The sequence below is a fragment of the Gossypium arboreum genome, chromosome 13 (assembly GCF_025698485.1).
Source record: "Gossypium arboreum isolate Shixiya-1 chromosome 13, ASM2569848v2, whole genome shotgun sequence".
In the NCBI taxonomy this organism is placed as follows: Eukaryota; Viridiplantae; Streptophyta; class Magnoliopsida; order Malvales; family Malvaceae; genus Gossypium; species Gossypium arboreum.
In genome coordinates, this window is record NC_069082.1 from 120,261,787 (window position 1) to 120,287,032 (window position 25,246).

The 25,246-nt window shown below is 34.9% G+C and overlaps 2 protein-coding genes across 3 annotated transcripts; both read left to right on the top strand.

Moving 5' to 3' along the window:
• Nucleotides 1-664: 664 nt before the first annotated feature.
• LOC108463246 (germin-like protein subfamily 1 member 7) lies at nt 665-8,125 on the top strand. Of its 2 annotated transcripts, XM_053024414.1 has the most exons (3): nt 665-688; nt 7,287-7,395; nt 7,587-8,125. In XM_053024414.1, exons 1-3 carry the CDS (start codon nt 665-667, stop codon nt 8,123-8,125), a joined length of 672 nt encoding a protein of 223 aa, XP_052880374.1. The 2 variants fall into 2 exon arrangements, with proteins under 2 accessions (XP_052880374.1, XP_017618678.2); XM_017763189.2 differs by lacking the exon at nt 665-688 and having other exon boundaries at nt 7,272-7,395.
• A 1,246-nt stretch (nt 8,126-9,371) lies between these two features.
• On the top strand, nt 9,372-10,559 carry LOC108462885 (germin-like protein subfamily 1 member 13). The gene is made up of 2 exons (XM_017762795.2): nt 9,372-9,548; nt 9,664-10,559. The coding sequence occupies exons 1-2, from the start codon at nt 9,422-9,424 to the stop codon at nt 10,197-10,199; spliced, it is 663 nt and encodes a 220-aa protein (XP_017618284.2). The 5' UTR covers nt 9,372-9,421; the 3' UTR covers nt 10,200-10,559.
• The last annotated feature ends 14,687 nt before the right edge of the window (nt 10,560-25,246 follow it).

The following is a 25,246-nucleotide window of genomic DNA, read 5'->3' on the forward strand; positions in this document are numbered from 1 at the left end:
AATGTGTGTTGCTACCACTGAAAAAGGTGCTCTGGAAGAACTTCCTTGGAAATTAAACTTTGATGGGGCATCAAACGCCATGGGTAATGGAATCGGAGTAGTCTTGGTATCCCCAAATGGAGATCATTATCCATTCACTAGTAAATTGGATTTTGATTGTACGAATAACATGGCGGAATACGAAGCGTGCATCATGGGTATTCGTGCAGCCACAGATCGCAAGATTAAAGTGCTAGAGGTGTTTAGGGATTCTGCGCTAGTGATTTATCAACTCAAGGGAGAATGGGAGACCAGAGACCCCAAGTTAATCGATTATCGAAAGCTGGTCCTTGAATTGGTTAAAGAGTTTGATGACATTACCTTCCACTACCTTCCACGAGACGAAATTCAGATGGCTGATGCTTTGGCTACCCTAGCCTCCATGATCAAGGTGAACAAACAAGAAGATGTCAAACCCATCCGGATGAGCATTTATGAAGTTTCGGCCCACTGTTACAATATTGAAGAAGACAAAGAGAAAGATGATCACCCTTGGTACCACGATACATTGCAATACGTGAAGAATCGTGAGTACCCGGACCAAGCAAGCGAGAATGAAAAAAGAACGCTAAGAAGGTTGGCCATCAACTATGTCTTAGATGGGGATATCCTGTACAAAAGAAGAATGGATCAAGTGTTACTAAGATGTGTAGGCACTGTAGAGGCTAAGAAAATCTTGGAAGAAGTCCATGAAGGTGTCTGTGGGACACACGCTAATGGCTTTACAATGGCCAGGCAAATTATGAGATTCGGGTACTATTGGTCCACCATGGAAGGAGACTGTGTCAATTACGCCAAGAGATGCCATAAATGCCAAATCTACGGGGACAAAATTCATGTGCCTCCTTCACCGCTGCATGTTATGGTTTCCCCATGGCCATTCTCTATGTGGGGCATGGATGTGATTGGACCAATATCGCCGAAAGCTTCCAATGGGTATCGGTTCATCTTTTTGGTTATTAACTACTTCACCAAATGGTAGAAGCCGCTTCGTGTGCTAGTGTTACAAAGTCAGCAGTGAGCAGGTTCCTGAAAAAAGAGATCATATGTCGATATAGAATGTCGGAGAGGATCATATCTGACAATGCATTAAACCTGAACAATAGTACGATAGCGAAAGTCTGCAGTCAATTGAAGATCAGACATCACAACTCGTCACCATATCGCCTGAAGATGAATGGGGTAGTGGAAGCAGCCAATAAAAACATTAAGAAGATTATGGGGAAGATGACTGAAACCTACAGAGACTGGCATGAGAAGTTACCATTTGCCCTCTTTGCTTATTGAACATCAGTCAGAACTTCAACCGGGGCAACCCTTTTCTCTTTAGTTTACGGAATGGAGGTGGTGTTGCTGATTGAAGTCGAGATCCCATCACTCCGAGTGTTATCTGAGTTAAAGTTGGAAAAAGCTGAGTGGATCCAGTGTCGATATGATCAATTGAACCTAATTGAGGAAAAGAGGCTAAAAGCTATCCGTCATGGTCAGATGTACCAAAAGCGAATGATGCGGGCTTATGAAAAAAGGTTCGCCCTAGAGAATTCCACGAAGGAGACCTGGTTTTGAAAAAGATCCTCCCCATACAAAAGGATTTTCGAGGGAAATGGATGCCTAATTGGGAAGGGCCTTACGTGGTGAAGAAAGTTTTCTCTGGAGGAGCATTGATTCTAGCCGAGATAGACGGTAGAAGCTTGCCCAATCCTGTAAACTCAGATTTGGTCAAGAAATATTTTACCTGAAGAAAGAGAGGCCAGAGTGAAAACCCACAAAGGGCGCTCTGAAATCTAAAAAAAGAAAAAACGGAGAGGCCAAGGTGAAAACCCGCAAAGGGCACTTTGGAACCAAAGGGGCTTTTGAGTTGAAAACCAGGAAACAGGCAGCTCAAATTTTGAATATGGGGCATATGGTAGTCTTGTCCTTCCAAAATCAACAAGACAGAAGAATATTACACCTTGGAGCATCAACAAAATATGCGGGATCTCCTGAATACACATTTGGTTCGAAGGAGCCTTTGAGAAATTAGAATAATGAAACTCGTGTTGCGATATCTGGGGCACATTTTTTCTCATTTTTTTTGCACCTTATCAGATTCGTTATCTTATGTATTCACATCAAATTTTTGCTTATTAAAATTCCATTTGTCCATTATGATAATCTCTTTCAAGCATTCTTGTTGAAATCGCGATTTTTGAACATGTAATATTTACACAAAAGATGTTATGCATATTACTCTGAAAAGTCTCTAAATAGTGCAAGGACCTGAAACAGGGCCACTAATCAGGACTAACCAGGTTCAAAGTTGGAAAACATTGAAAAAAGAGTAGTCCAAATTAGGACTATTTCTTCAAATTTTTTGTCAGAGATAGCGGCTAAGCAGGAAGATGCGATAGCACATCAATGATAGAACCTGGACGAATTATGAGCAATGACACCTTAAGCGTTTAAAAAGGAATCACTCTCATGACATTTCTACATCCATAATCATTCATTTAATTAGGAGCACTTGAGTCATTTCGATCATAGCGTTCTAATTATTTGACATAAACACCACATCTAGTTAGGGACATTTGATTTATCTCGATCATAGCATCCTAGTTATTTGACATACACAGATAAAGGAAACCCATTCTACACATCATGTCTTTAGAAGACAGTGTAGCGACATTGGCAAATCCTGTAGATTTGGTGTCTCTGTATTGGCAGAGAGCAGATCAAAGATAGCAGATTTGGCATCTCTGTATTGTCAGAGGACAAATCGAAGACAGCAGATTTGGCATCTCTATTTTGGCAGAGAGCAGATCGAAAATAACAGATTGGTGTTCCCGAGTTTTCAAGAAGCAAGTTGAGGATAACCAACTTGACACTCCTAAAGACATCAGAATACCTTTGGGGAAGATGAGGATCAAGATTTTGAGACTTAGCCAGACCGAGCAAATTTGGTCCTTTTTATAGTCTTTGCTCTATTCTCGTTACACGACAATGAGCAAAGAGGGGCAGCTGTAAATAGGCCAATTTGCCCGGCCCCCTTTGAAACCCAAAAATAAATAAACAATAATTAAATATAAATATTAACAGTCCAAAGTCCAAATAATTACAATAGTCCACGGGCCAATAACTAATCAAAGCCCAATTACAAGACCAGAACTTAAACCATATAACAGTCTATTAACAGGCTTTGACCCAAATTAAAACACTAATACCTAAACCCAATAACTAATGCCCCACAACCAATACCCAATCCCCATATTAACCCGAGATCCAAAATCACATTGGCCCAAATGGCCCAGAAATTTTAGAACCCTAGGGTTCTTTCCCATCTTGCCATAACCAGCTAAGCTTCACTGCCTCAGATCATTCAAAGAGCCACGCCAGGCCAAAGACACGGCCCTGCACTCTGAAGCACACACTGCACTGCGAAGAAAGGGACAAACCACAGCAGCAAATGCATACAAGAAAACAACAGACAAAAAAAAATGAAAAAATTGTATATTTTATTTTGTTTTTTTCTCTTCTTCTCTCGGCTATAAAGTCTGAAGAGAATCAATTGTAATTTTCAGAGAGAATACAAAAGGCTCAATACGCAACAAAAAAACAAAATATCAGCGCATATTGTATGAATACAGAGACAATAGAAAGCAATAAAAAAAACTGAAGGTGATTTCCCTTCCCTTTTGAACTCTCTGTTCTTTACTTATTTAAGTGCGCTTTTCTTCATCGTTTTATACTCAAAAGAAAAGGAATAAAAGGAGAAACGAAGCTTACCTGCGTTTGATGCCTTAGAACCCTTGCTTACTTCGCCATGATCGAAACCAAGTAGTGATTCGGGGTTTATGAGCAAGATGCGTGAATCTTTCGATTCGATAAAGCCTTGATTGACTCTCGAATGAGTCAAAAGGAGGGGCAGGAGAATAGGCCTTCGAAAGACCAGTGAACAGCGAAGGGTAAGGGCACCCTAGTTCTTTTTTTTCTTTCTCACCCTTTAAAGATGGCTGCAGACCCTTTTAGGGTTTCTTTCGGTGGTCATAAAGGGCTTCCAGACGTCACCTTTTTAAGCCAAACTAATGGCTCCAAAATGACTGCGTTCAAAGCTAGACCCAACCGACCCGATTCCTGAACCCGATGACCCACGCGTTTTGGCAGTGAGGGTTTATTTTCAATGTTGGTCCCTCCCTTTTGTGATGTATTCAGATCAGCTTGTATTCTTGTTTCGTTTTTTTTCTAATCTACCCCTGTGATTTACACCCGTTTGCAATTGGATCCGCGCTCAAGCGCAGTATTTTGGGATCTGGTATATTACCGCTTTAATCCCTAATGTTTTCACGTATAGATTATTAGTCCTTTTATCGCTATTGTTTTATTTTCAATTGTCCCTACTATTTTAGTTTAATTATTATTAAGTCTTTCTTTGTTTCATCCCTTTTTCTATTCTTAATCAACTATGTTGCCTCTTTTAATCACTTTAATAATTGTTTCTTCATCATTTTAAACGTTTTTTATTATTATTACATTTTGTGAGTTTAAATTATTTTATACTTATTTATATTAGTACACATATTCTATATATATTTCTAAATCTATACATTTTATATATACATTTTCTTTACACAAAAGCATGTTTTTAGTCTATTGTTTAATTTATTATAAAATTAATTTAGCCCTATGAATATTATCCTTTCTATGTAATTTTACATGTAATTATTTTCAAAAGTCATATATACATATATATATTAATATTATTACTTTAATAGGTTTTCCTACTTACAACATTTTTGCTATATAAGTTATCAAGTATTTTCTTTATGCATGTATATGGAAGAATTTTAGAAACCTCATTTTTTTTGTAATCATAAAATTATTGCTTTTGGATGTTCCTTTGCATTACATTACATTGTGTTTTATATAGTCCCTTATTTAGACGTTTTGATATAAACGCATGGATATACTTTTTAGACTAAGTTAAAGCTTTTTATTAATCTAATGATTATTTTCAAAGCTATCTATATGTACATTGGTTTTATGAACGTATTTTGTGTATTATATTTTGCCATATATCTTCATTACTTCTTTTTATATTAGACATATTATTTAAAATCGTCATGTAGTTTGTCAACTTTAAAATATGTTTGTGTTTAAATTTTTTTACTTGCAACTTGATTCAAATTCTCATTCTTTAATATCCATTTCAAAATATATACACATATCCCTATTTTTTAAGCTTGTCAACCTATATATATATATATATATATATATATCTAGCTTATTGATCTTATACCATTTTGATTTCTACATTTCATTTGCTTCACGCATATCTTGTTGTTTTCTTTATATCTTATGGTATGGATATATATAATCATTGCATGGTATTCGTCTTAATGATTTGTTAATTGTTCTTCGTATGTGATTGAGATTTGATTATGATCTTTAGATTAATTATATTTAATTGCATATTCTGCTAGTCGATTAATATTATTATTCATCAAGCATCGTACCATTATACGTGCCTTTTACCCTACATCATCGTTTCACTTAATTTTTGAAATGTGGTTCTATAAAACCCAAATTTCATGATTAATTTCGTCTTATTAAAGTGTTTTAAGCTAGTTTCACAATTATTAAAAATTCTTTAAAACGGAGGCGATGTGCGATATTTGGCAATTCGCGGAATCGTGCCCTAACGTGTTGGGTTGCAATTTCGCGTTTGCTCAAAATAATCGAATATCACTTCAAAATTTCACTCATGTCTTTTAAAATCCCTTAAACGAAGGTGATACGCGATATTTGGCAATCAGTGGAATTGTGCCCTAACGTGTTGGGTTGCAATTTCAATTGTTTAAAATAATCAAATATCCTTTCAAAATTTCACTCAGGTCTTCTAAAAATCCTTTAAAACGAAGGTAACACTCGGTATTTGACAATTCAGGAATCATGCCTTATCGTGTTGGGTTGTGATTCCTCGTTTGTCTAAAACAATCGAATATTCCTTTAGGTTTACATTCATGTTTATTAAAAACCTTAAAAACGAAGATGATATTCAATGTTTGGAGATTTGAGAATCGTGCCCTATCGTGTGGGTTGTGCTTTTTCATTGGTCCGAAACAATTGAAGATCCCTTCGGAACTTCATTCACATTTTCTAAAATCTTTCAAAATGAAGGCGATGTTTGATGTTTGGCGATTTGAGAATCGAGCCCTATCGTGCTGGGTTGCGCTTATTCGTTTGCCCAAAATAATCGAATATCTCCTCGGAATTTCACACGTATTTTATAAGGTAAGGCAATGATCAATGTTTGAAATTGAGAATCGTACCCTCTACCGGCTTGGGTTTCGATTTTCGTTGGACTAAATAGTTGAGCATCCTTTGTAATTCTCGAATTATAAACGTTCGGACATCGAAACAAGAAGATTTTGGCAACCAATTCGGGTTACTCAAACGTTATAAAAAAGAACCACACTTCAAAAACCTTTTAATTTTAGACATAAGGACAGTATTTAATCGATTCAGTACCAATTTTGGGCGTAATGAGGGTGCTAATCCTTCCTCATACATAATCGACTTCCGAGCCTGTTTTCTCATATTTTCGTAGACCAAAATCGTTGTTTTAGTAAACCAAAAATATTTTATTAAAATAACCAAATTCTTAGGTGACCCGATCACACCAAAACAAAAGGATCGGTGGCGACTCCATATTTCTATTTTCCAAAAAGTCGATTTCCCCCTTTTTTTTAAAATTTAAAAATTTTTAAATTGAGGGATGGTTTCGACAATATTCTTTAGAATAAACAATTCCTTATATAGTAAGAGTCATGAAAACCAAGATCAAACTTCATTTTCAGATGATGTTTGAGTCACTTTCAATTAAAAAAAAAACCAGCATTTTGAAATTATCTTTAATTGACCCAATTCTACCGGAGCCAAGTTTCAAGAAAGAAAAAAAAAACAGAAACATCTTATATCAGAAAATTAATCTTTTGTTTAAATATGTCCTGATTTAAGCAAAGGAAGATGTATTATATTACTTCTTTTATGCAGGCCTGCTGATTCACCAAGTAATTAAAAATGATTCAGTTGTTTCTATATGTACTGTCATCTATGGCATAATTAAAGAAAATTAATTAAAATAAGCAAAAATCATAGACTGATTCAATGGCTTCAACCTATAAATGGCCATTCATTCATGCAGAGCCTCTCACGCCCAAGAAAGAAATAGAAGCTAACTCTACCATATACAAAAAATGGAAGCCCTTAAGATTATAGTAGCCATTTTCATCTTGGCTCTTGCATCGTCTTTGACCTTGGCCTCTGATCCTAGCCCTCTTCAGGACTTTTGTGTAGCCGTTAATGATCCCAAGGGCTCTGGTATGTCTTCTCTTCAAATACTTTCATTTTTCTTGAGCTAATTGTGTCTGTGTCTAGTGTATATCCGGACATGAACAGGATATGACTCTTAACACCTTTCACACTCGTACACTTATATTCAAGTTTTAGTAACATGAACTCATCTTTTTTTCTTCTTCTGGTATTGACTAACATTTATTGCTTTCATGCAGTGTTTGTCAACGGAAAATTCTGCAAAGACGCAAAGCTTGCCAAAGCAAATGACTTCTACTTTTCAGGTCTCCATATCCGCAAAAACACATCCAACACATTTGGATCAACTGTCACACCTGTTAATGTTGCACAGATGCCAGGACTTCACACATTGGGGATATCTATGGTTCGAATTGACTATGCACCTAACGGTGGCCTGAACGCACCTCACACTCACCCTCGTGCCTCAGAGATTCTAGTTGTTCTGGAAGGCACACTCCATGTCGGTTTCGTTACATCGAATCCAGATAATCATTTGATTTCTAAAGTCCTATATCCCGGAGATGTCTTTGTTTTTCCTGTGGGTCTCATTCACTTTCAGTACAACATAGGGAACACCTATGCTGTTGCCTTTGCTGGTCTTAGCAGTGAAAACCCAGGGGTGATCACTATCGCAAATGCAGTATTTGGCTCAAGCCATTCCATTGATGCTGATATTCTTGCCAAGGCTTTTAATCTGGACAGGAAAATGGTGAAGAATCTTCAATCCGAATTCTGATGGGATAACAATAGGAGAAATGTTGAATGATGTTTGAAGTTGTCATTTGTTATTTATAGTAACATTAAATTTTATTTTATTTAATTTTCTGAATATATAATAAAAGATGTTCTTTGTGGGCCTCTTCTTATATAAAGCTTATTATAAATTAAAATGCTTTTAATTTAAATCCATAAAATAATTTTAGATTTGACCCGAAAATATTAGATTAAACATGAAAACATCCTTTTATTAATTGTTAAAATTTAAATATTATTCAAAATTTATAATATACAAATTTAAATATTAGTTAAAATTGTAATAACTGAATTTGGAAAAGATAAATTATATTTGTGTATATATAAATATTCCAAATCTATAATATCTCAATTGTCATCCGTCTAAAACTACATTTATGTATGTAGCTAAGGATGATGTAGATACAACCTGCTGAATCAATCGTAAATTTATATATAAGATAATTCAAATTAATTTGGACAGAATAATATCAAACTATTCATAATCTATTTTTGAAAATTATAAAAAATATTTTAAAAATTATAAGTATCCTAAACTTAAAAATTTTAAAATTTTCATTTTATTCTTTTACATATTTTCATTTTCGTAGAATATTGTTTTATACTGTAGACAAACTAATCCTTTGACATGAAAGATACCTTGTGTTCTTTTGCTTCAGCAGATTATATTTATATCTCAAATAATTTACCCAAGTTAGGTCATTTGGGACCTTCCATCTGGCCAAATTCAAGGTAGCAGTTAACCTGAGCCACTTGATATATATATTAGTTGAATTACCTTCAAGAAAAAATGTTTATTATTATTATTATTATAATAAATGGGGTCCGAGTCTTGAAATAAAAAATAATTGCAGATATTAAGAATCAAAATCCAATAATATCTTTTAACCAAAAAAAAAAAAAAAATCCAATAATATCTTATGTTACCTCAACCAGTTTCTTCTCTTCTTAGAACTGGATTTCAAGCAGAAACAAGTGTATTCAATGGACACTATTTACATATTAGAAACCTAATAACAGTGTCTTCAACATTAACTGGACACCATCCTAACCCACAAATGGTCATCGAAATATCAAAAGTCTTTCGTTTCGTTTTACTTACTTGCCACCTAAAACCTATCCTTTTCACAAACCTGATACTCATTTACCAGCGCAATTCATGGAAAATAATGACCTGCCTGTTGGTTTCCATCTATAAATAGCTTTATCTGCCATGCAAAGTTTCTCAATCTTCTCCCAAGCAAATAGCAAACAACCAGCTAAGTCAACATATATCATAATGAAAAGGATTCGCTCCATTCTTATTGCTTTTGGCCTCTTTGCTTTTGCTTGCTCATCGGCCTCAGCATATGACCCCAGTCCTCTCCAGGACTTTTGTGTAGCTATCAAGGACATCAAGAATGGCGGTACGCATTCAAGACTTTGTGTTAATGTTCATCCTCATGATGTTAATAAAGCATGAGCTGAGCAGCATTACGTTTCAATGTTCTAATATAACTTTTTAACATTTCTTCATTGCAGTGTTTGTAAATGGCAAATTTTGCAAAGACCCAAAGCTTGCAGTTGCAGAAGATTTCTTCTTTTCAGGCCTAAACAGGCCGGGGAACACATCAAATCCAGTTGGATCAAATGTCACTATGATCAATGTAGATATAATACCAGGACTTAACACTCTCGGTATATCTCTGGTTCGAATCGACTATGCACCTTATGGTGTCAACCCTCCTCACACTCACCCTCGGGGATCCGAGATCCTGCTTGTTGTCGAAGGCACACTTTATGTCGGCTTCGTTACGGCGAACCCAGACAACCGTCTCTTCACTAAAATCCTAAACCCTGGAGATGTTTTTGTTTTCCCCTTTGGTATGATTCATTTCCAGTTCAACATAGGAAAAACTGCGGCGGTTGCCTTTGCTGGTCTCAGCAGCCAAAATGCTGGGGTTATCACCATAGCTAACGCAGTGTTTGGCTCAAACCCACCGATCAACCCAGATGTTTTGGCCAAGGCGTTCCAGTTGAACAAGAATGTGGTTAAGTATCTTCAGTCTCGGTTCTAATGGGATTAACAACTACTTTAAGAGCCAAATAAAAACCGCAAAAGTTTGTTTGCTTGTTTGAAACAATGTTTGCATGCATTTTTCTAAATCAAGTCGTACTATTCTACTAAGTATCATGTAATAAGCAGAGAGGTTTAAATTTACTTCTCCAGTCTCCTCTCTTGACATTATCCTTTCAGATATAAGACCAGAATTTGTAATGCTCTTGGATTTAAATTACGACCACAATCAAGGGCACCAATGCATATGTGGTTCATGTTGTTATTGTTGTATTTATGTCATGCTAGTCCTAAACATGTACACAGCCTTGCTTGTATTCCTTGTTAGTTGGACTCGAATGCAAATGTTGGAATTTCTTCATCTTGAGTTTCGATGAGATAACAAATTGATCAAGAAATTGCTTGAAATATATATTTTTAAAATAATAATTTGGATAAGATCCATCTATATATCTCAAAGTGAAATCAAATTGGAATGAAGGGTTGGGCCAATTATATAAAAATTAATGAAATGTGTGACTCAGATTTTTTTTCTTCCCCTATATATCTTATTTAAGTGTTGGATTCCATCCAAACTAGCCCATCAAAAGTAGACTCATTTATCAAATGGTTTAGCCTCAATTTAAGGCCCAAACTTCATATTTCGATAATATAAAATATTTTAATATAATAAAAATAATTTAAATTCAAGTTTTTTTAACTCTACCGAATAATTTTTCAAAAAAAATATAAATTTAATGAACCAAACTGATAAAATTTAGTTTGGGGTGTGTTTGGTTATTTTTAATATTCGATTGGGTTTTCTAAAAATCGGAATGCACTTAAAAGTATTTAGAAAAAAAACCTTCAATTAGTTTTCTTTCCCAATTTGTTTATTGGTTTCATGTAAACTCTTTCGTAATTTCATTATCTTTTCCTTTAAATTTAAAGAATTCTTTGACAGGAGCTTTCAAATTTAACGATTTAAAAGTTTACCAATTAGAATGTTTGAAGATATAATCTTTAACAATAATTTTTTTTGATGAATGATGAAATTCATTAATCCAAGAATGCAATTAAATTGCTATAAAAGAACAAAAAAACACTGTACAGTATTATACAAACAAGTTAACGAATGATACCCTAAGCACAAAGTGAAGCATTAACATGACCAGTTCTATTGATTGGTCTTCCTCCTAAGCCAGCTCGCACAATCTCTTTAATCTACACCAAGACAGCATCTTCAGTCCAGAAAGATGAACCAAAATACATCTTGTTCCTCTGTCTCCATATTACATACAATTATGCACTCCAAACAAGCTTGAGTATAGCAACAAGCAAGGACTTTCCTTTAAGTTTCAATATCACCCAAACTAACTCTTGCTTCCAAGTTCCCACAGCCCTATGAATAGAGTAAAGGCGTAAAACTGATTGTCACACCTTCCTTGAAAAATTGCACTCAAAGAAAATGTGGTCACATCTTTCTATAGCATCTATACAGAAAAAGCAACAAGTATCAACCGAAATCCCAAAAGCAAGCAAACAATCCCGGGTTGGGAGTCTATTAAGAATAACCATCCAAGCAATAAGAGAATGTTTGGGAATATGTAAAAGGAACCATAGCAAACGGTTTCATTCCACCTTCATACCACGAGTTCTAATTGCTTCCCATAGTTGAGAAATACTCACTTTAGCATTAGCAAATTGTTGAGAAATGACAGCAACCAAAGACTTCAACTTAAGCATCCTTCGCTAATTCCAGCTACTCATTGAAGTAGGGTAGGAGCCACATCCAAAAAAACTCCTACCTTTTAAAACATATTCACTAACCCAAGCGATCTAAAGAAACCCCTCTCTTACAAGCATGGCAATAAGTTGCAAAATACAAGTATGATTCCATTCTACCACATTTTTTAGTCCCAAGCCCCTGTCAAATTTAGGTAAACAAATTGCATTCCAACAAACACAAGCCCCTTGACCTGAGCCAACCTTCTCTTTCCAAAAGAAGCTAAGACAATATTGATAAAACTCTTAAAAACACTCTTAGGCATTAGAAATTTACGACTCCAATAGACTTGCACACTAAAGATCATAGCCTTAATGAGTTACAGTCTACCAACATAACTCAAGTGCTTAGTAGACTACCATTGAATCCTGTCCAGAATCCTATTAGTTAAAGCAGCACTGTCAAACTGAGATAGCTGTCGAGAAACAAGAGGAACACAAAGGTACCTTACTGGTAGCCTACCAACTTTACAATCCATTACATTTTGGACTTACGAGGACACTATATCAAGATCTCACACATATTTTCAACAGTCATTCAAGTACTCATTCACCAATATTAAAACATTGATCACAAAAGATATATCTATAAAGACTTGTAGGAGTCGACATTAAAGACTCACCTGAGACTCACCTACTACAGCTACCAACTCTAGACTCAGTCATCCAGATTGAACCAGCAGCAACAACTGCTTAAAGAACATGAATTCACCATTATAACCCATATACAGTCAGATCACTAACATATATCTACAGATAATCCCTATGCATGGCTTTTTATTCATAACTTACAATCTATATACTTCATAGCATCCTTACTCTTAACATGCAAAGTTACCAGACTTGCCAGGAGATCGACCACCCTTTGTTTATTCCGAGAATCCTTAGCTTCTAGTTTACATAAGAAGAGCAACCAACAAATAACATTTAATATTTAAGAAAAAGAAAGAATTAAAAAATCATCTTGAAGGAAGAAAAAAACTCCTCTCATGGACCCTCCTCACACCTTTTTATATAATCCACTTTCGTTTAGTGAAATTTGACAAGTGTCAAGAAATTTCAGAATCTGTCATTGCTAGTGGTTACAGAATCAGGAAGAAACATAAATGAGAGTCTTATCTATATGTTATTTGATTAGTTAGTTCAGTTTGCTTCTAATCAGATCTAGTTACCAAAACTTTCTCTTCACAGTGCTTGAGCAAACTAGGCGTACTATACCTTTGGCGGTAACCTACACAAGGCTTATTTTTCTTTTATCGTATTCTTTCTTCTATTGAAGAGCACATCAAGAACTAAATCTTAGTATACATCCTTGGACGAATACTCAATTCGCCAAAACATTAATTCACTAGAAGCTTACAATTTGGCGAACTAATTACTAGAGTGTGCCAAAACAAACAACTTTGTGTCTATACACCTTAAATTCAGATTATCCAGTTTTGGGGCATGACACTGAATGTCTTAGAATCTTACCAGCTTATTGGTTTCCCTACTTTTCAATCTCTATCCTCATGAAGTCTGCTCTATGTAGAGCCTTCCATGGTTATTCCTTCTTCAAGCTTGTAATAACCCAAAATTTATGATTAACGAAAAGTGTATTTTCGGGTCTCCGTTTCTAAAAAATGGATTCGTAAATATTTCTAATAAATATTTACGAAGTTGATTGTAAGGTTAATTAGATTTTGGTTAAATGAATTAGCTTGAATTAAGATTAAATTAAGTGTGAGGACTAGATTGAATATAGGGTAAAAGTTGAATTAAAGAATAGAAAAAAGTCAAAGGACTAAACTAGTAATTAAACCAAAACATAAAAAGTGTATGGTGATGGTGGTGACATGTAGATTAATTAAATACATATATTAGTAATTATTATTTACTTATAATATAAGTAAATATATTATAACTATTTTTTTTATTTTAGAAAACAAGGATCGACTTTAAAACAAAATATGGAGTCGTCACCAATCCTTTTTGTTTAAGTGTGATCGGATCACCTAATAAAACATTTTATTTTATTAAAATATCAATTCTGGCCTACGAAATTCGAGAAAACGGGTTCGGGAGTCGGTTACGTACGAGGAAAGATTAACACCCTCGTTATGCCCAAAATTGGTACCTAATTGATTAAATAATGTCCTTACGTCTGAAATTTAAAAAGATTTCAAAATACGGTTTCTTTTAAAATATTTGAATAACTCGAATTGGATGTTAAAATTCTCTTGTTACGAAGGAATAAAATGTCACATCCAGTACGTTAGAACATGACCTTTTAAACCCTAGAAACCATGATCGAGTCTTGATTTCCAAAAGCTCATACATTTGAAAGTTACAAAAGGATATTCGATTATTTGGTCCAACGAAAAACCGAAACCCAACACGTTAGGGTACAATTTCTCGGATTTCCAAACACAGAACATTGCCTTGTTTTGAAGTTTAGAAAACAGGGATAAAATTTTAAAGAGATATTTGATTATATGGACAAACGAAAAATCGAAACCCAGCATGTTAGGGCACGATTTCTCGAATTTCCAAACATCAAACATTGCCTTTGTTTTTGGAAATTTTCAAATAAATAATTATAAAACCGGCTCAAAACGCATTAGCTTGACTAGAAATAAAATGGAATAATTAATTTTGGATCAATAGGTTGAAAATTTCGATTGTAATGTGACATTCGTGAAGGAAAGGCGAAATCATAAGCATGGAACAATATACATGAATAAAATACTCTACAAATGAATGAAAATAGTATAAACATAAGAAGAACAAATTAAGATACACACAATAGTAATGGGCTCACATTTTATTTTGGGAAAAACATACATTAATAACCAAAAATAATAAAAACTAAAGATAAGACTAACTAAAAACACATTGGAATAAAATATAACAAGTTTTCAAGCATAGAAGATTAAAATTAAAATAATAATACAAAAGGCTAATAAACAATATGAGACACTAATATATAAAACAATATGAAAACCAAAAACAACACATAATATACAAAACAATATGAAAACCAGGAGTTAATATGATATAAAACAATTTATAAACTATTAAATATACGAAAATTTATGAATGAACAACTCATGCTAGGGTTCAAATAGTTTACATGTATAAAAATAATGAAACTAATAATTTATGAATGATTATTAAAATAGATATTATGTAAGAAGAAATTTGAAATAAATAATATACAAAATAATTTAAAATAAAACATATTGTTAAAATGATGATATATATGAAATGAAAACTTAATATAAATAATGTATATACCAAAGGTTAACAATATAGGAAAATATTTGAAACAAACAAAATATAATACCAAAATTGGATTCTTAAAAGAAACAAATAATATACATAAATAAATTTAAAAGAAGTATATGAACATGTTCGAAAGGGATTTAAATAAGTAATTAGATGTAAATTATATATATGTATATATAAATATGAATGTATGAGGATAAATATTATATAAAAATTTTAAACATAGAATTACATGGAAAAATTTTAAAATAATAAATTATATAATAAAACAATTCAACAATATACAAAAGGAAAAAAGCAAAATGAAATTAATAAAATAGTTCAACATAATATGTTAAAATAATAGGTTAAAAATGAATTATAAATAAATTTTAAGAATATAAAAACATAAACTTAAACTTAATCAAATAAGAAACAAAATTGAAAGGATAATTTGCAAATCATTAAAACAGAGCCGAGGATCGAAATAAAACACGCACAAATGAGCAGGGACTTGGAATACAAATATCCCGAATCTTAAAACACAATGTTCAAATAAGGATTAAATTGTAACAACGCGCAAATCCCATGGAAAATGTAAAAACAAATAAAACATGATTGAGGCTTAATTAAGGATCGGTGCATGAGGGGAGGGACTTTTAGCACAAATATCCCTTCATCGAGAAAACGGGTAGGTCCTGAGAGTAAACGGGTCGGGTGGTCGGGTTGCGTCGTGAAACAACGCTGTTTCAACACCAAAACTCACAGCTTAAAACGACGCCGTTTTTGAACACATATGAAAGCTAAAATCTGCCCTAAAAATCATTTAGCAAATCATTTCCTCAAAACAAAACCCTACAACATTTTTTAACTTCTATTAATCTCCCATGTGGACCTCGACGGCGCCGAAATATGCTTTCATCTCCACCGTGGCTTCAAACGGTCCCCAGGGACCCATCTGCCTTGGATTGGAGGAGCAAACGCCAACTAGATCGATGCCGAGCGATAGGTAAGCAAACTTTTCTCTTTCTTTTTTTTTTTATATCTTTATGAGATAGACTCAAAACGAAAACCAAAGATAAAGCAAAAAAAAAAACCATGAACTAAATGAATAAATCACCTTTTTTCTTTCTGAGTATATTTCTTCCTTTTTTGTATTCAAAATCATCCCCCTTTTACATTTGATTCCATTTGGCTTTGTAGCCGAAAAAATAAAAATAAAATAAATAAAAAAAGAAAGTAAAATACAAATTTCATTGTTGTAATTTTGCTGTTATTTGTTGCTTGCTCCTTTCGTTTGTTAGTCTGTTGCAGGTATGTATGGCGTGGAGAAGCCATTCGTGGGTGTGTCGACGTGGAGCGTGAAGGAACAAAGGTACACGTGTGGCGCTGGGTTGTGCTGGAGGCCTATACAAATCTGTTGGCTGCGGTGCAAGGGGAAGAAACCCTAGGGTTTCTATTCAAAAGATTCTTGGGCCGTTTGGGCATTGGGCCATTGTAACTGGGTCGGGTTTTAATTGAGTTGTTTGGGTTTTAGCATGGTTGGGTTAGGCTTGGTCTGTTATTGGGTCATGTGTTTGGGTCTATTATTTGTAAATGGACTTAGGACAATTTTAATTAGTTTATTATTTTTATTTTCTAATTTTTTTACTCTATCAGGCTCGGGCGAAATGGGCCTTCTATAGCTGCCCCTCTTTGCTCATTGTTGTGAAACGAGAATGAAGCAAAGACCTTAAAAAGGCCAATTTTGCTTGGCCTTGCCAATTCTTGACTTATTGGTATTCATCTTCATATAATGACCTTGTTCCAAATCACTGCATCTTCAAGGGTATAGGAATTGGTGCTTTGATCTTCTCCACTGGAACTTCAAGGAGACAAGAATGAGTGATTTCAACCCACTTAACTATAACTTCAGGGAAACAAGGCTAGTGGCTTCAATCTGCGCTATTGCCACCTCATGGAGATAAGATTTTCCATATTCGATCTACTCCATTACTACCTCATGGAGATAAGATCTACAAACTTCAATCTGCTCCACTGCAACTCATGGAGATAAGATTCGCCATCTTCAATCTGCTCCATTGCTACCGCATGGAGATAAAATCTACAAATTTCAATCTTCTCCACTCATGGAGATAAGATTCGCCATCTTCGATCTGCTCTATTGCTACCTCATGGAGATAAGATCTACAAACTTTAGTCTACTTCCTTGCTACCTTAGGAAGATAAGACTACAATCTTTAGTCTGCTCCTTTTCTACCTCAGGGAGATAAGGCTGGTGGCTAAAATCTGCTCCCCTACTACCTCGGGAAAATAAGAATACAATTTTCAACCTGCTCTCTTGCTATCTTAGGGAGATAAGGCTAGTGGCTAAAATCTGCTTCCCTGCTACCTCGAGAAGATAAGATTCGCCAACTTCGATCTGCTCCACTACTACTTAGGGAGATAAGATCTAAAAACTTTAGTCTGCTTCCTTGCTACCTCAGGAAGATAAGACTACAATTTTCAACCTACTCTCTTGCTATCTCAGAGAGATAAGGATGGTAACCAAAATCTGCTCCCTGCTACCTCGGGAAGATAAGATTCACCATTTTTTATCTATCCCACTGCTATCTCAGGGAGATAAGATCTTCAATCTTCAGTTTGCTTCCTTACTACCTCAAGAAGATAAGATTACAATCTTCAACCTGCTCTCTTGCCACCTCAGAGAGATAAGGCTGGTGGCTAAATCTGCTCCCCTGATACCTCGGGAAGATAAGATTCGCCATATTCGATCTACTCCACTGCTATCTCAGGGAAATAAGATCTTCAATCTTCAGTCTGCTTCCTTGCTACCTTTGGAAGATAAGACTACAATATTCAACCTGCTCTCTTACTACCTCAGAGAGATAAGGCTAGTGGCTAAAATCTGCTTCCTTACTACATCGGGAAGATAAGATTCGCCATCTTCGTTCTACTTTATTGCTACCTTATGGAGATAAGATCTGTGAATTCACCGATGTTGCTACACCATCCTTTAGGGATATGATCTACAGAATCAGTTTCATGTACCTATGTGTCGAAACCATTTTTTTATTTTGAAAGAAAACAGGGATCGACGTTTAAAGCAAAGTATGGAGTCGCCACCAATCCTTTTGTTTAGGTGTGATGGATCACCTGATAAAACATTTTATTCCATTTGAATCAATTTTGGCCTACGTAAATTTGAGAAAACGGGTTTGGGAGTCGGTTACGTATGAGGAAGGATTAGCACCCTCACTACGCCCAAAATTGGTACCAAATTGATTAAGTATTGTCTTTATGTCTGAGATTTAAAGCTATTTTTGAAATATGGTTCCTTTTAAAACATTTGAATGGCTCAAGTTGGTCGTCGAAATTCTCTTGTTTCAAAGGAATACAACATCACATCCAACACAATAGGACACGATCCTTTATACCCTAAAAAACACGATAAATTTTTGACTTCCAAAAGTTTATATGTTGAAAATTACAAAAGGATGCCCAATTATTTAGTCCAATTAAAAACCAAAACCCAGCACGGTAGGGCACGATTGCTCGAATTATTGAACATTACCTTGTTTTAGAATTTAGGAAATACGAATGAAATTTCAAAGGAATATTGATTGTTTTGAACGAACGGGAGATCGAAACCCAGCACGATAGGGCACGATTCCCCGAATTTCCAAACGTCAAACATTGCCTTCGTTTTAAGGAGTTTTCAAACGAATAATTGTAAAACCAGCTTACAACGCATTAATTTGACTTGAAATAAAATGGAATAATTTATTTTTTAAAAAGTTGAAAATTATAATGCAACATTTGTAGACTAAAGGAAAAATAAAAACATGAGGTAATATGCACATATAAAATACAATACCAATTAACAAACTAATAATTAACAAATTAACAAAACCAATAATTAAGTATAACTAATCTAAGAAAATGTAATCAAACTTCTAGCATGGATGAAGAACAACAATACAACAAATATACATGAAATAATATAAAAACAATTAAACCATGAGATACCATACAACATAAAATTAATATGATACAAATCAACTTCTAAAGAATGATGCATTGATGAGCAAACAACACGTGTTAGAATTTAAGATAATTTGTAAAAATCAAGAATATATAAATAATTTTAAAATAGATGTTACAAAATGAAGACATTTGAACCAAATAATATGCAAAATGATTTTGAAAATACATTTATTTACAATTATCAATATGTGCAAATAAAGATAAATTCAAATAATGTATGAAATATAAAAAGGCATGCAAAGGTATATAATAAAGTATAATTTTGGGAAATAAGTTATATACATAATAGACTTAAAAACATATATATAAATAATTTAAAAACAACTATATGAAAAAATGGAATTTAACATGTATATAGGATCAAGCTAATTTTACTATGAATAATATGTGTTCATGTAGATATAAAACGCTTGAATGAAATATTATATAAAATGTTAAAATAATATAATAAAGAACTTAAAGATGATTTTAAAAAACAAAATAAAATTATTAAAATAGCTCAACACATATACATATATATAAAAAACGTTAGGAACTTTAAAATAATAAGCATTACAGTCAAAAACTCAATTAAAATAATACATGTACCAATATATATAGAACAATTTAAGCTAAGTAATAAAACTATTTTAGAATAAATAATACATAAAAAATAGATTTAAAATAGACAATATATAAAGCACTTAAAGTAGATAGTATAAATAATTTTAAATAATATATAGTAAAACAGTTTACAATAAATAATGTAAGGAAAAGAAAAATGAAGCTAAAAGGTTAAGGATTAACTTGCAATCAGAATAAAACATGAGGTACAAATTATGAAATACAAAAGATTAATAAAATATAAATCAGGGCCTATATGGATGCGCGAAGAACGATGGGGGACTGATCAGGAAATTATTCCAAGGCCACAAAACACATCGTTTCGACGCAGACCAAAATGAATCAAAGGCCGAAGTCATGGGGCAAAATTAAAAATAAAAAGCAGTGGAAAGGGATCCGATTGAAGAAAGTAGAAAAAGTGAGGGGACTAAAGGTGTAAATACCCCAAAAATAATGAAAACATGTAGATCCCCTGGTTAGTGGGTCGGGTCAGTCCGATCCACGTCAAAACGACGTCGTTTAGCGCCTGGGGTGCTGATTCAAAATGACGCCATTTCTTGTTGTTATTGTAACGCCCCAATTTTCGGGAATCTTGTGAATGTTGGCATAGGTTTAATTATGTTAGTGGGCCTCTAGAAAGCCAAAACTTAAGATAGAACCCGACAATTTTAGTTAATTTTTGTTCCATAAGAAAAAGGGGGTGAAATTATGAAATAGAACCTATGTGAAAATATTTGAAAATGCTATAGGCTAAATTGAAGTGGCCAAATAAATAGGAGTGCAAAATAGGAGGATTTGCATGACAAACCTCCCATTTTACATGAAGTGGCCAGCCATCATGTTGTTGTAGACAAAATGTGCACTTGATATCCATAATTTATGGTACAAATTGATACAAATTGATAATAGGTTAGGTAAATGTTCCATGATAATGGGTTAGGTAAATGTTTCATGATAATGGGTTAGGTAAATGTTTCATGATAAGAATTTCATGTCTTTTGTATTAAAGAATTAACTGGATGAAATATGAAGTTTTATTAAAAGAAAAAGGGGTGAAAAGAACAAAGTTTTGTCTATCTTTGTTCATCATAGCTGAAAGTTAGAGAAGAGAAAGGAGAGGAGAAAGCTCTTGAGTATTCGGTCATTACGAGGAGGAAAATTGAAGGTAAGTTCTTGGTACCTTGCTTCTATTTTGAGGTTCATGAGTTCTTCTTGATTCTATCTTAACTCTTGAAGTATATTTTGATTTTTAGTTGTGTTGTGAGCATTTAGTCATGAATTAAAATGAAGGAAATGGTTGTTGTTTCATGTTCTTTTGATGAAAAATGGAAGATAGGTGAAGTTGAGCCAAACAAATGAGCATGCATGTGCCTTAGATGCTAAAGGAAAAATCAGCTAACATGTTGTGCTTTAAAATGATGAAATGGAGATTATACTTAAGTAAAATCATAGATATGTGATGATTGATTGGTGATATACATGTTTAAATAACAAGCATGCAAGTTAGGTGTGAAAGAGTGATTTGGTAATAAATCTGCTTGGGACAGCAGCAGTAACGTGACTTTGGAAAATCACCATAAATTGTGGGAGATGAGTTAGAAGCTGCATAAATTATGTAATTAAAGCTTAATGAGTCTAATTTCAAATGGAATAAACTAGAACATATTTTGAATCCTGTACAATGAGAAATTTGATTCGTAATGAAGAGTGGTCAGATTAGTCAAACAGTGAAACATGGGAAACTTTAAGAAAAATCTGGTATTGATTGGCCATACCAAAAATTCTGAAAATTTTATGGATAAAAGATATATGAGTCTATTTTCAGGGAAAATTAACGGCACTTGATTTGGAGTTTCGTAGCTCCAGTTATAAATAATTTAGTGACTGTTGCTCAGGAAGACAGCTTGCAGTGAAATTATGATTATGTGGTAAACATTGACAAAAAATTGTTAATGAGTTGCTTATTGATTTCTTATAAGCTTACTATGATCTGTAGGTGTGGTTGGCCGAATATTGTAAGGGGTTAATACGTAGTTTGTATTTGAATAGTTAGATTAACGTGTTAGTAATCCAATTGTAGGCGGTTCGTGTGTGGATCTCGTCAGCATATCATCGCAAACATGTGTGTAATCGACACCTCTCATAGACTAGATTGGCAAAAGCCGAAATGCCGAAAAGCCAGTATTTTGGGAATTTATGAAAAGCGAATGCTCGTAAAATAGTTGGGTTTGTATATTTGGTAATCTAAAGTAATAAACTGCAGTACGCGCGATTTCGTACATTTTGATAATTTGGGCTTAATGGGCCAAAGATCGGGTTCATGGGCCAACGGGCCCAATTCGGTAAGTATGTGCGGTAAATGTTCTGATAGTACGTAAATAGTTAGGATATGCATGAAAACCCTAAAATTAGCTAAATTACTATAATACCCCTATGTATGGAAAATTATCTGTTATACCCCGGTGCAAAATTACCGTTATACCCCTAGGGTTAATTTTGACCAAAAGCATGACGATCCGATTTCGTATGATGTATGCCATGATTATATATCTCTGCATGGGGACATGGGTTATATTATGGAGGAAGCGTTCGGTGGCTATGCCACAAATATTCGATCTGGTGGCTCGCCACAAATATTCGATCCGGTGGCTCGCCACATATATCTATTCGGTGGCTCGCCACGATTATTCAGATCTGGTGACTCTGTCACATTATCTGCCTGTAGCCATGCTGCAAATTACGTGGTGTGTAGCGGTTGGGTGGGTCGAGTTGTCTCCCACACGGTGTAAGGTTGGTACGGGGTGTATACGGTTGGATATGGTTGGGTTTCGCATAAACATGTAATATCTGCTCGCTCGTTATGGGCCTATGGGCTTTATTTCAATTCGCTCGGCTAAGGCCAACTTATTCTGCTTCGTGGGTTGAGTGATTTAGACTATGGTTGGGTTATTTTACACACCGAGTTTCCCCAAACTCATCCCTTTTATTTTCATCCATGCAAGTAATCCCTAACCATAGTGGGCTTGGAGCTGTGAGGGAATTCGGAGTGGCCACCCGTTCTAAAAGTTTGATTTTCTTCCGTGAACTGGACATCCTTTTAATTACGTTTGAGGTTTTGGGCTTTTAAATGTAATAAGGTCGCTTATTTATTTTTGATGGTTTTAATATGTATTACTAAGATAGGTAATACTTATTTTAACTGTTGAAATTGGATAGCTTTAGGGCGCATTTTCAAAAACAACAGTTGATTTCAAAATAACACGACAACAAGCAAAGCTTCTGCAATGAAAGTATTTTCCAAAATTAATCACTTTTCCTAAAAATGACTTAATCAAATCGGTTTCCTAGAAATATCCATGACGTTAAGGTGTGGCAATGGCAGTATGCATGTCTAGGATTGGATCCGAAAGGAGCTTGGTACTTAAGCAGTCCGATGGACTCACCACCTCATTTTCGGTTTCCTACCTGGTGCACAGCTTCCATTCACTTTAACCCTTAATGAATTAATCTTTTGAACACCAAGTACGATTTTCTGGACTTAGAATGGAAATTTTTTTTTTAACGTTTTTGATGTGGCATGCCGGATCCAGTCATAACTTTTGAGCCAGGTTTGGGGTGTTACATTTAGTGGTATCAGAGCCCAGTTGTAACAACTCGGCTATGGAATGGGTTTACAAAAACAAAGATTTTTGAAAGCGAAAATTTTATAAAGAATGCGAAAAACTTGATTTTCAAAATTTTGATTTTTAGAAGGTGACATTCCGAATCTCCGGCTCAAGCCTGTAAGTATTACTCTGAACTCTTCTGAATATTTTTCTAACTTATCTGTCTATACTGAAATCCTGTTAGGATAATCTAGATAGGATGATACTGAAACCATAGGAAAATCTGATAAGAGACTGAAACTGTAGCTAGACTTCGATTCTGCGAAAACAAACTCGAACTATCATTCGATTCATAAAACATCGTAATAAACGCTGGAATATTAATTGATGCATAAAAATTCATAATCAAGATAATACGATATGAGTACAAGAGGCCGTGGACGGAGCCGAGGAAGTGCTCGAGCGAGATCTTCGTCTTTGAGACATATGCCGGCGGTGGATGCACCGGTACCACCGACAACAGAGGTAGAGTCTCATGACCGCTGTGCCGAGGATGATGCCCTGTCACAGGCAATGCTTCGTGTTCTGGAAAGGGTTGCCTGAGCAAGTTTAGGCAACGAAATTCGGGGATCTATTTCTGAATGACTTCGGGACTACCGGAACGGAGATCTTTAAGGGCGTGTCTAGTATAGCCCCGAATGTGGCAGAATATTGGTTAGAGGCCACAGAACGAATTATCGACGACTTGAACTGCTCTGAGGAGATTGTGAGTGGGGTATTTGTACTAAGTCCCTTGGGTCACTCGATTAGGGTAGACAATCTGTATAGGAATGTACCCTTAGAAACTCAAGGTAGGATTTTCCCTAGAGATTTGATGGAGTTACCGTTCGGAGAGTTTGATCTCATTTTGGGAATGGACTGGCTTGTTAAGCATAAAGCGACCCTGAATTGTGCTGCTAAACGAATGGTGTTAAGGACTACAAAGGATGAGGAGGTTATGGTGATAGGTGAGAGAAGGGATTATTTGTCCAATGTGGTGTCGGCATTAAGAGCCGAAAAGTGGATTTAGAAAGGTTGTGAGGCCTAATTGGTATTTGTAAGTCAGTCAGAAGAGGAGGGATTGACAGCGGATAAGGTTAGGACCGTAAAGGAGTTCCAAGATGTTTTTCCAGAGGAGCTTCCAGGATTGCCTCCGAACCGAGAAGTTGAGTTTGGAATAGATTTGTTGCCTGGAACGGCGCCTGTGTCCATCGTACCATATAGGATGGCACCGAAGGAGTTAGTAGAGTTAAATGCTCAAATTCAAGAGTTGTTGGATAGGGACTTCATTAGGCCAAGCGTGTCTCCATGGGGAGCACCGGTGCTATTCGTGAAGAAGAAGGATGGTACAATACGGATGTGCATTGATTATCGCCAGTTGAACAAACTGACAATTAAGAATAAGTATCCACTGCCAAAGATTGACGATCTGTTCGACCAGCTTAGAGGAGCTTCTGTATTTTCTAAGATCGACCTCCGATCCGGATATCATCGCTAAGGGTCAAGGAGGCGATATCCATAAGACAAGATTCGTGACTCGGTATGGTCATTACGAGTTTCGGTTATGCCATTTGGACTGATGAACGCTCCTGCAGTATTTATGGATCTGATGAATCGTGTGTTCCAACCATTTTTTTATCAGTTCGTAGTTGTCTTTATTAATGATATCCTGGTATATTCTGAAACTGAAGCGAAACATGATGAGCATCTCCGTATAGTGCTGCAAGTGTTAAGGGAGAAGGAA

Coding starts and splice junctions, on each gene's coding strand:
- LOC108463246 (XM_053024414.1), top strand. CDS start 665: ATGGATCAAGTGTTACTAAGATGT. Junction 689..7,286: donor ATCAAGTGTTACTAAGATGT/GTAGGCACTGTA, acceptor GAAGCCCTTAAG/ATTATAGTAGCCATTTTCAT. Junction 7,396..7,586: donor TAATGATCCCAAGGGCTCTG/GTATGTCTTCTC, acceptor GCTTTCATGCAG/TGTTTGTCAACGGAAAATTC.
- LOC108462885 (XM_017762795.2), top strand. CDS start 9,422: ATGAAAAGGATTCGCTCCATTCTTATTGCTTTTGGCCTCTTTGCTTTT. Junction 9,549..9,663: donor CAAGGACATCAAGAATGGCG/GTACGCATTCAA, acceptor TCTTCATTGCAG/TGTTTGTAAATGGCAAATTT.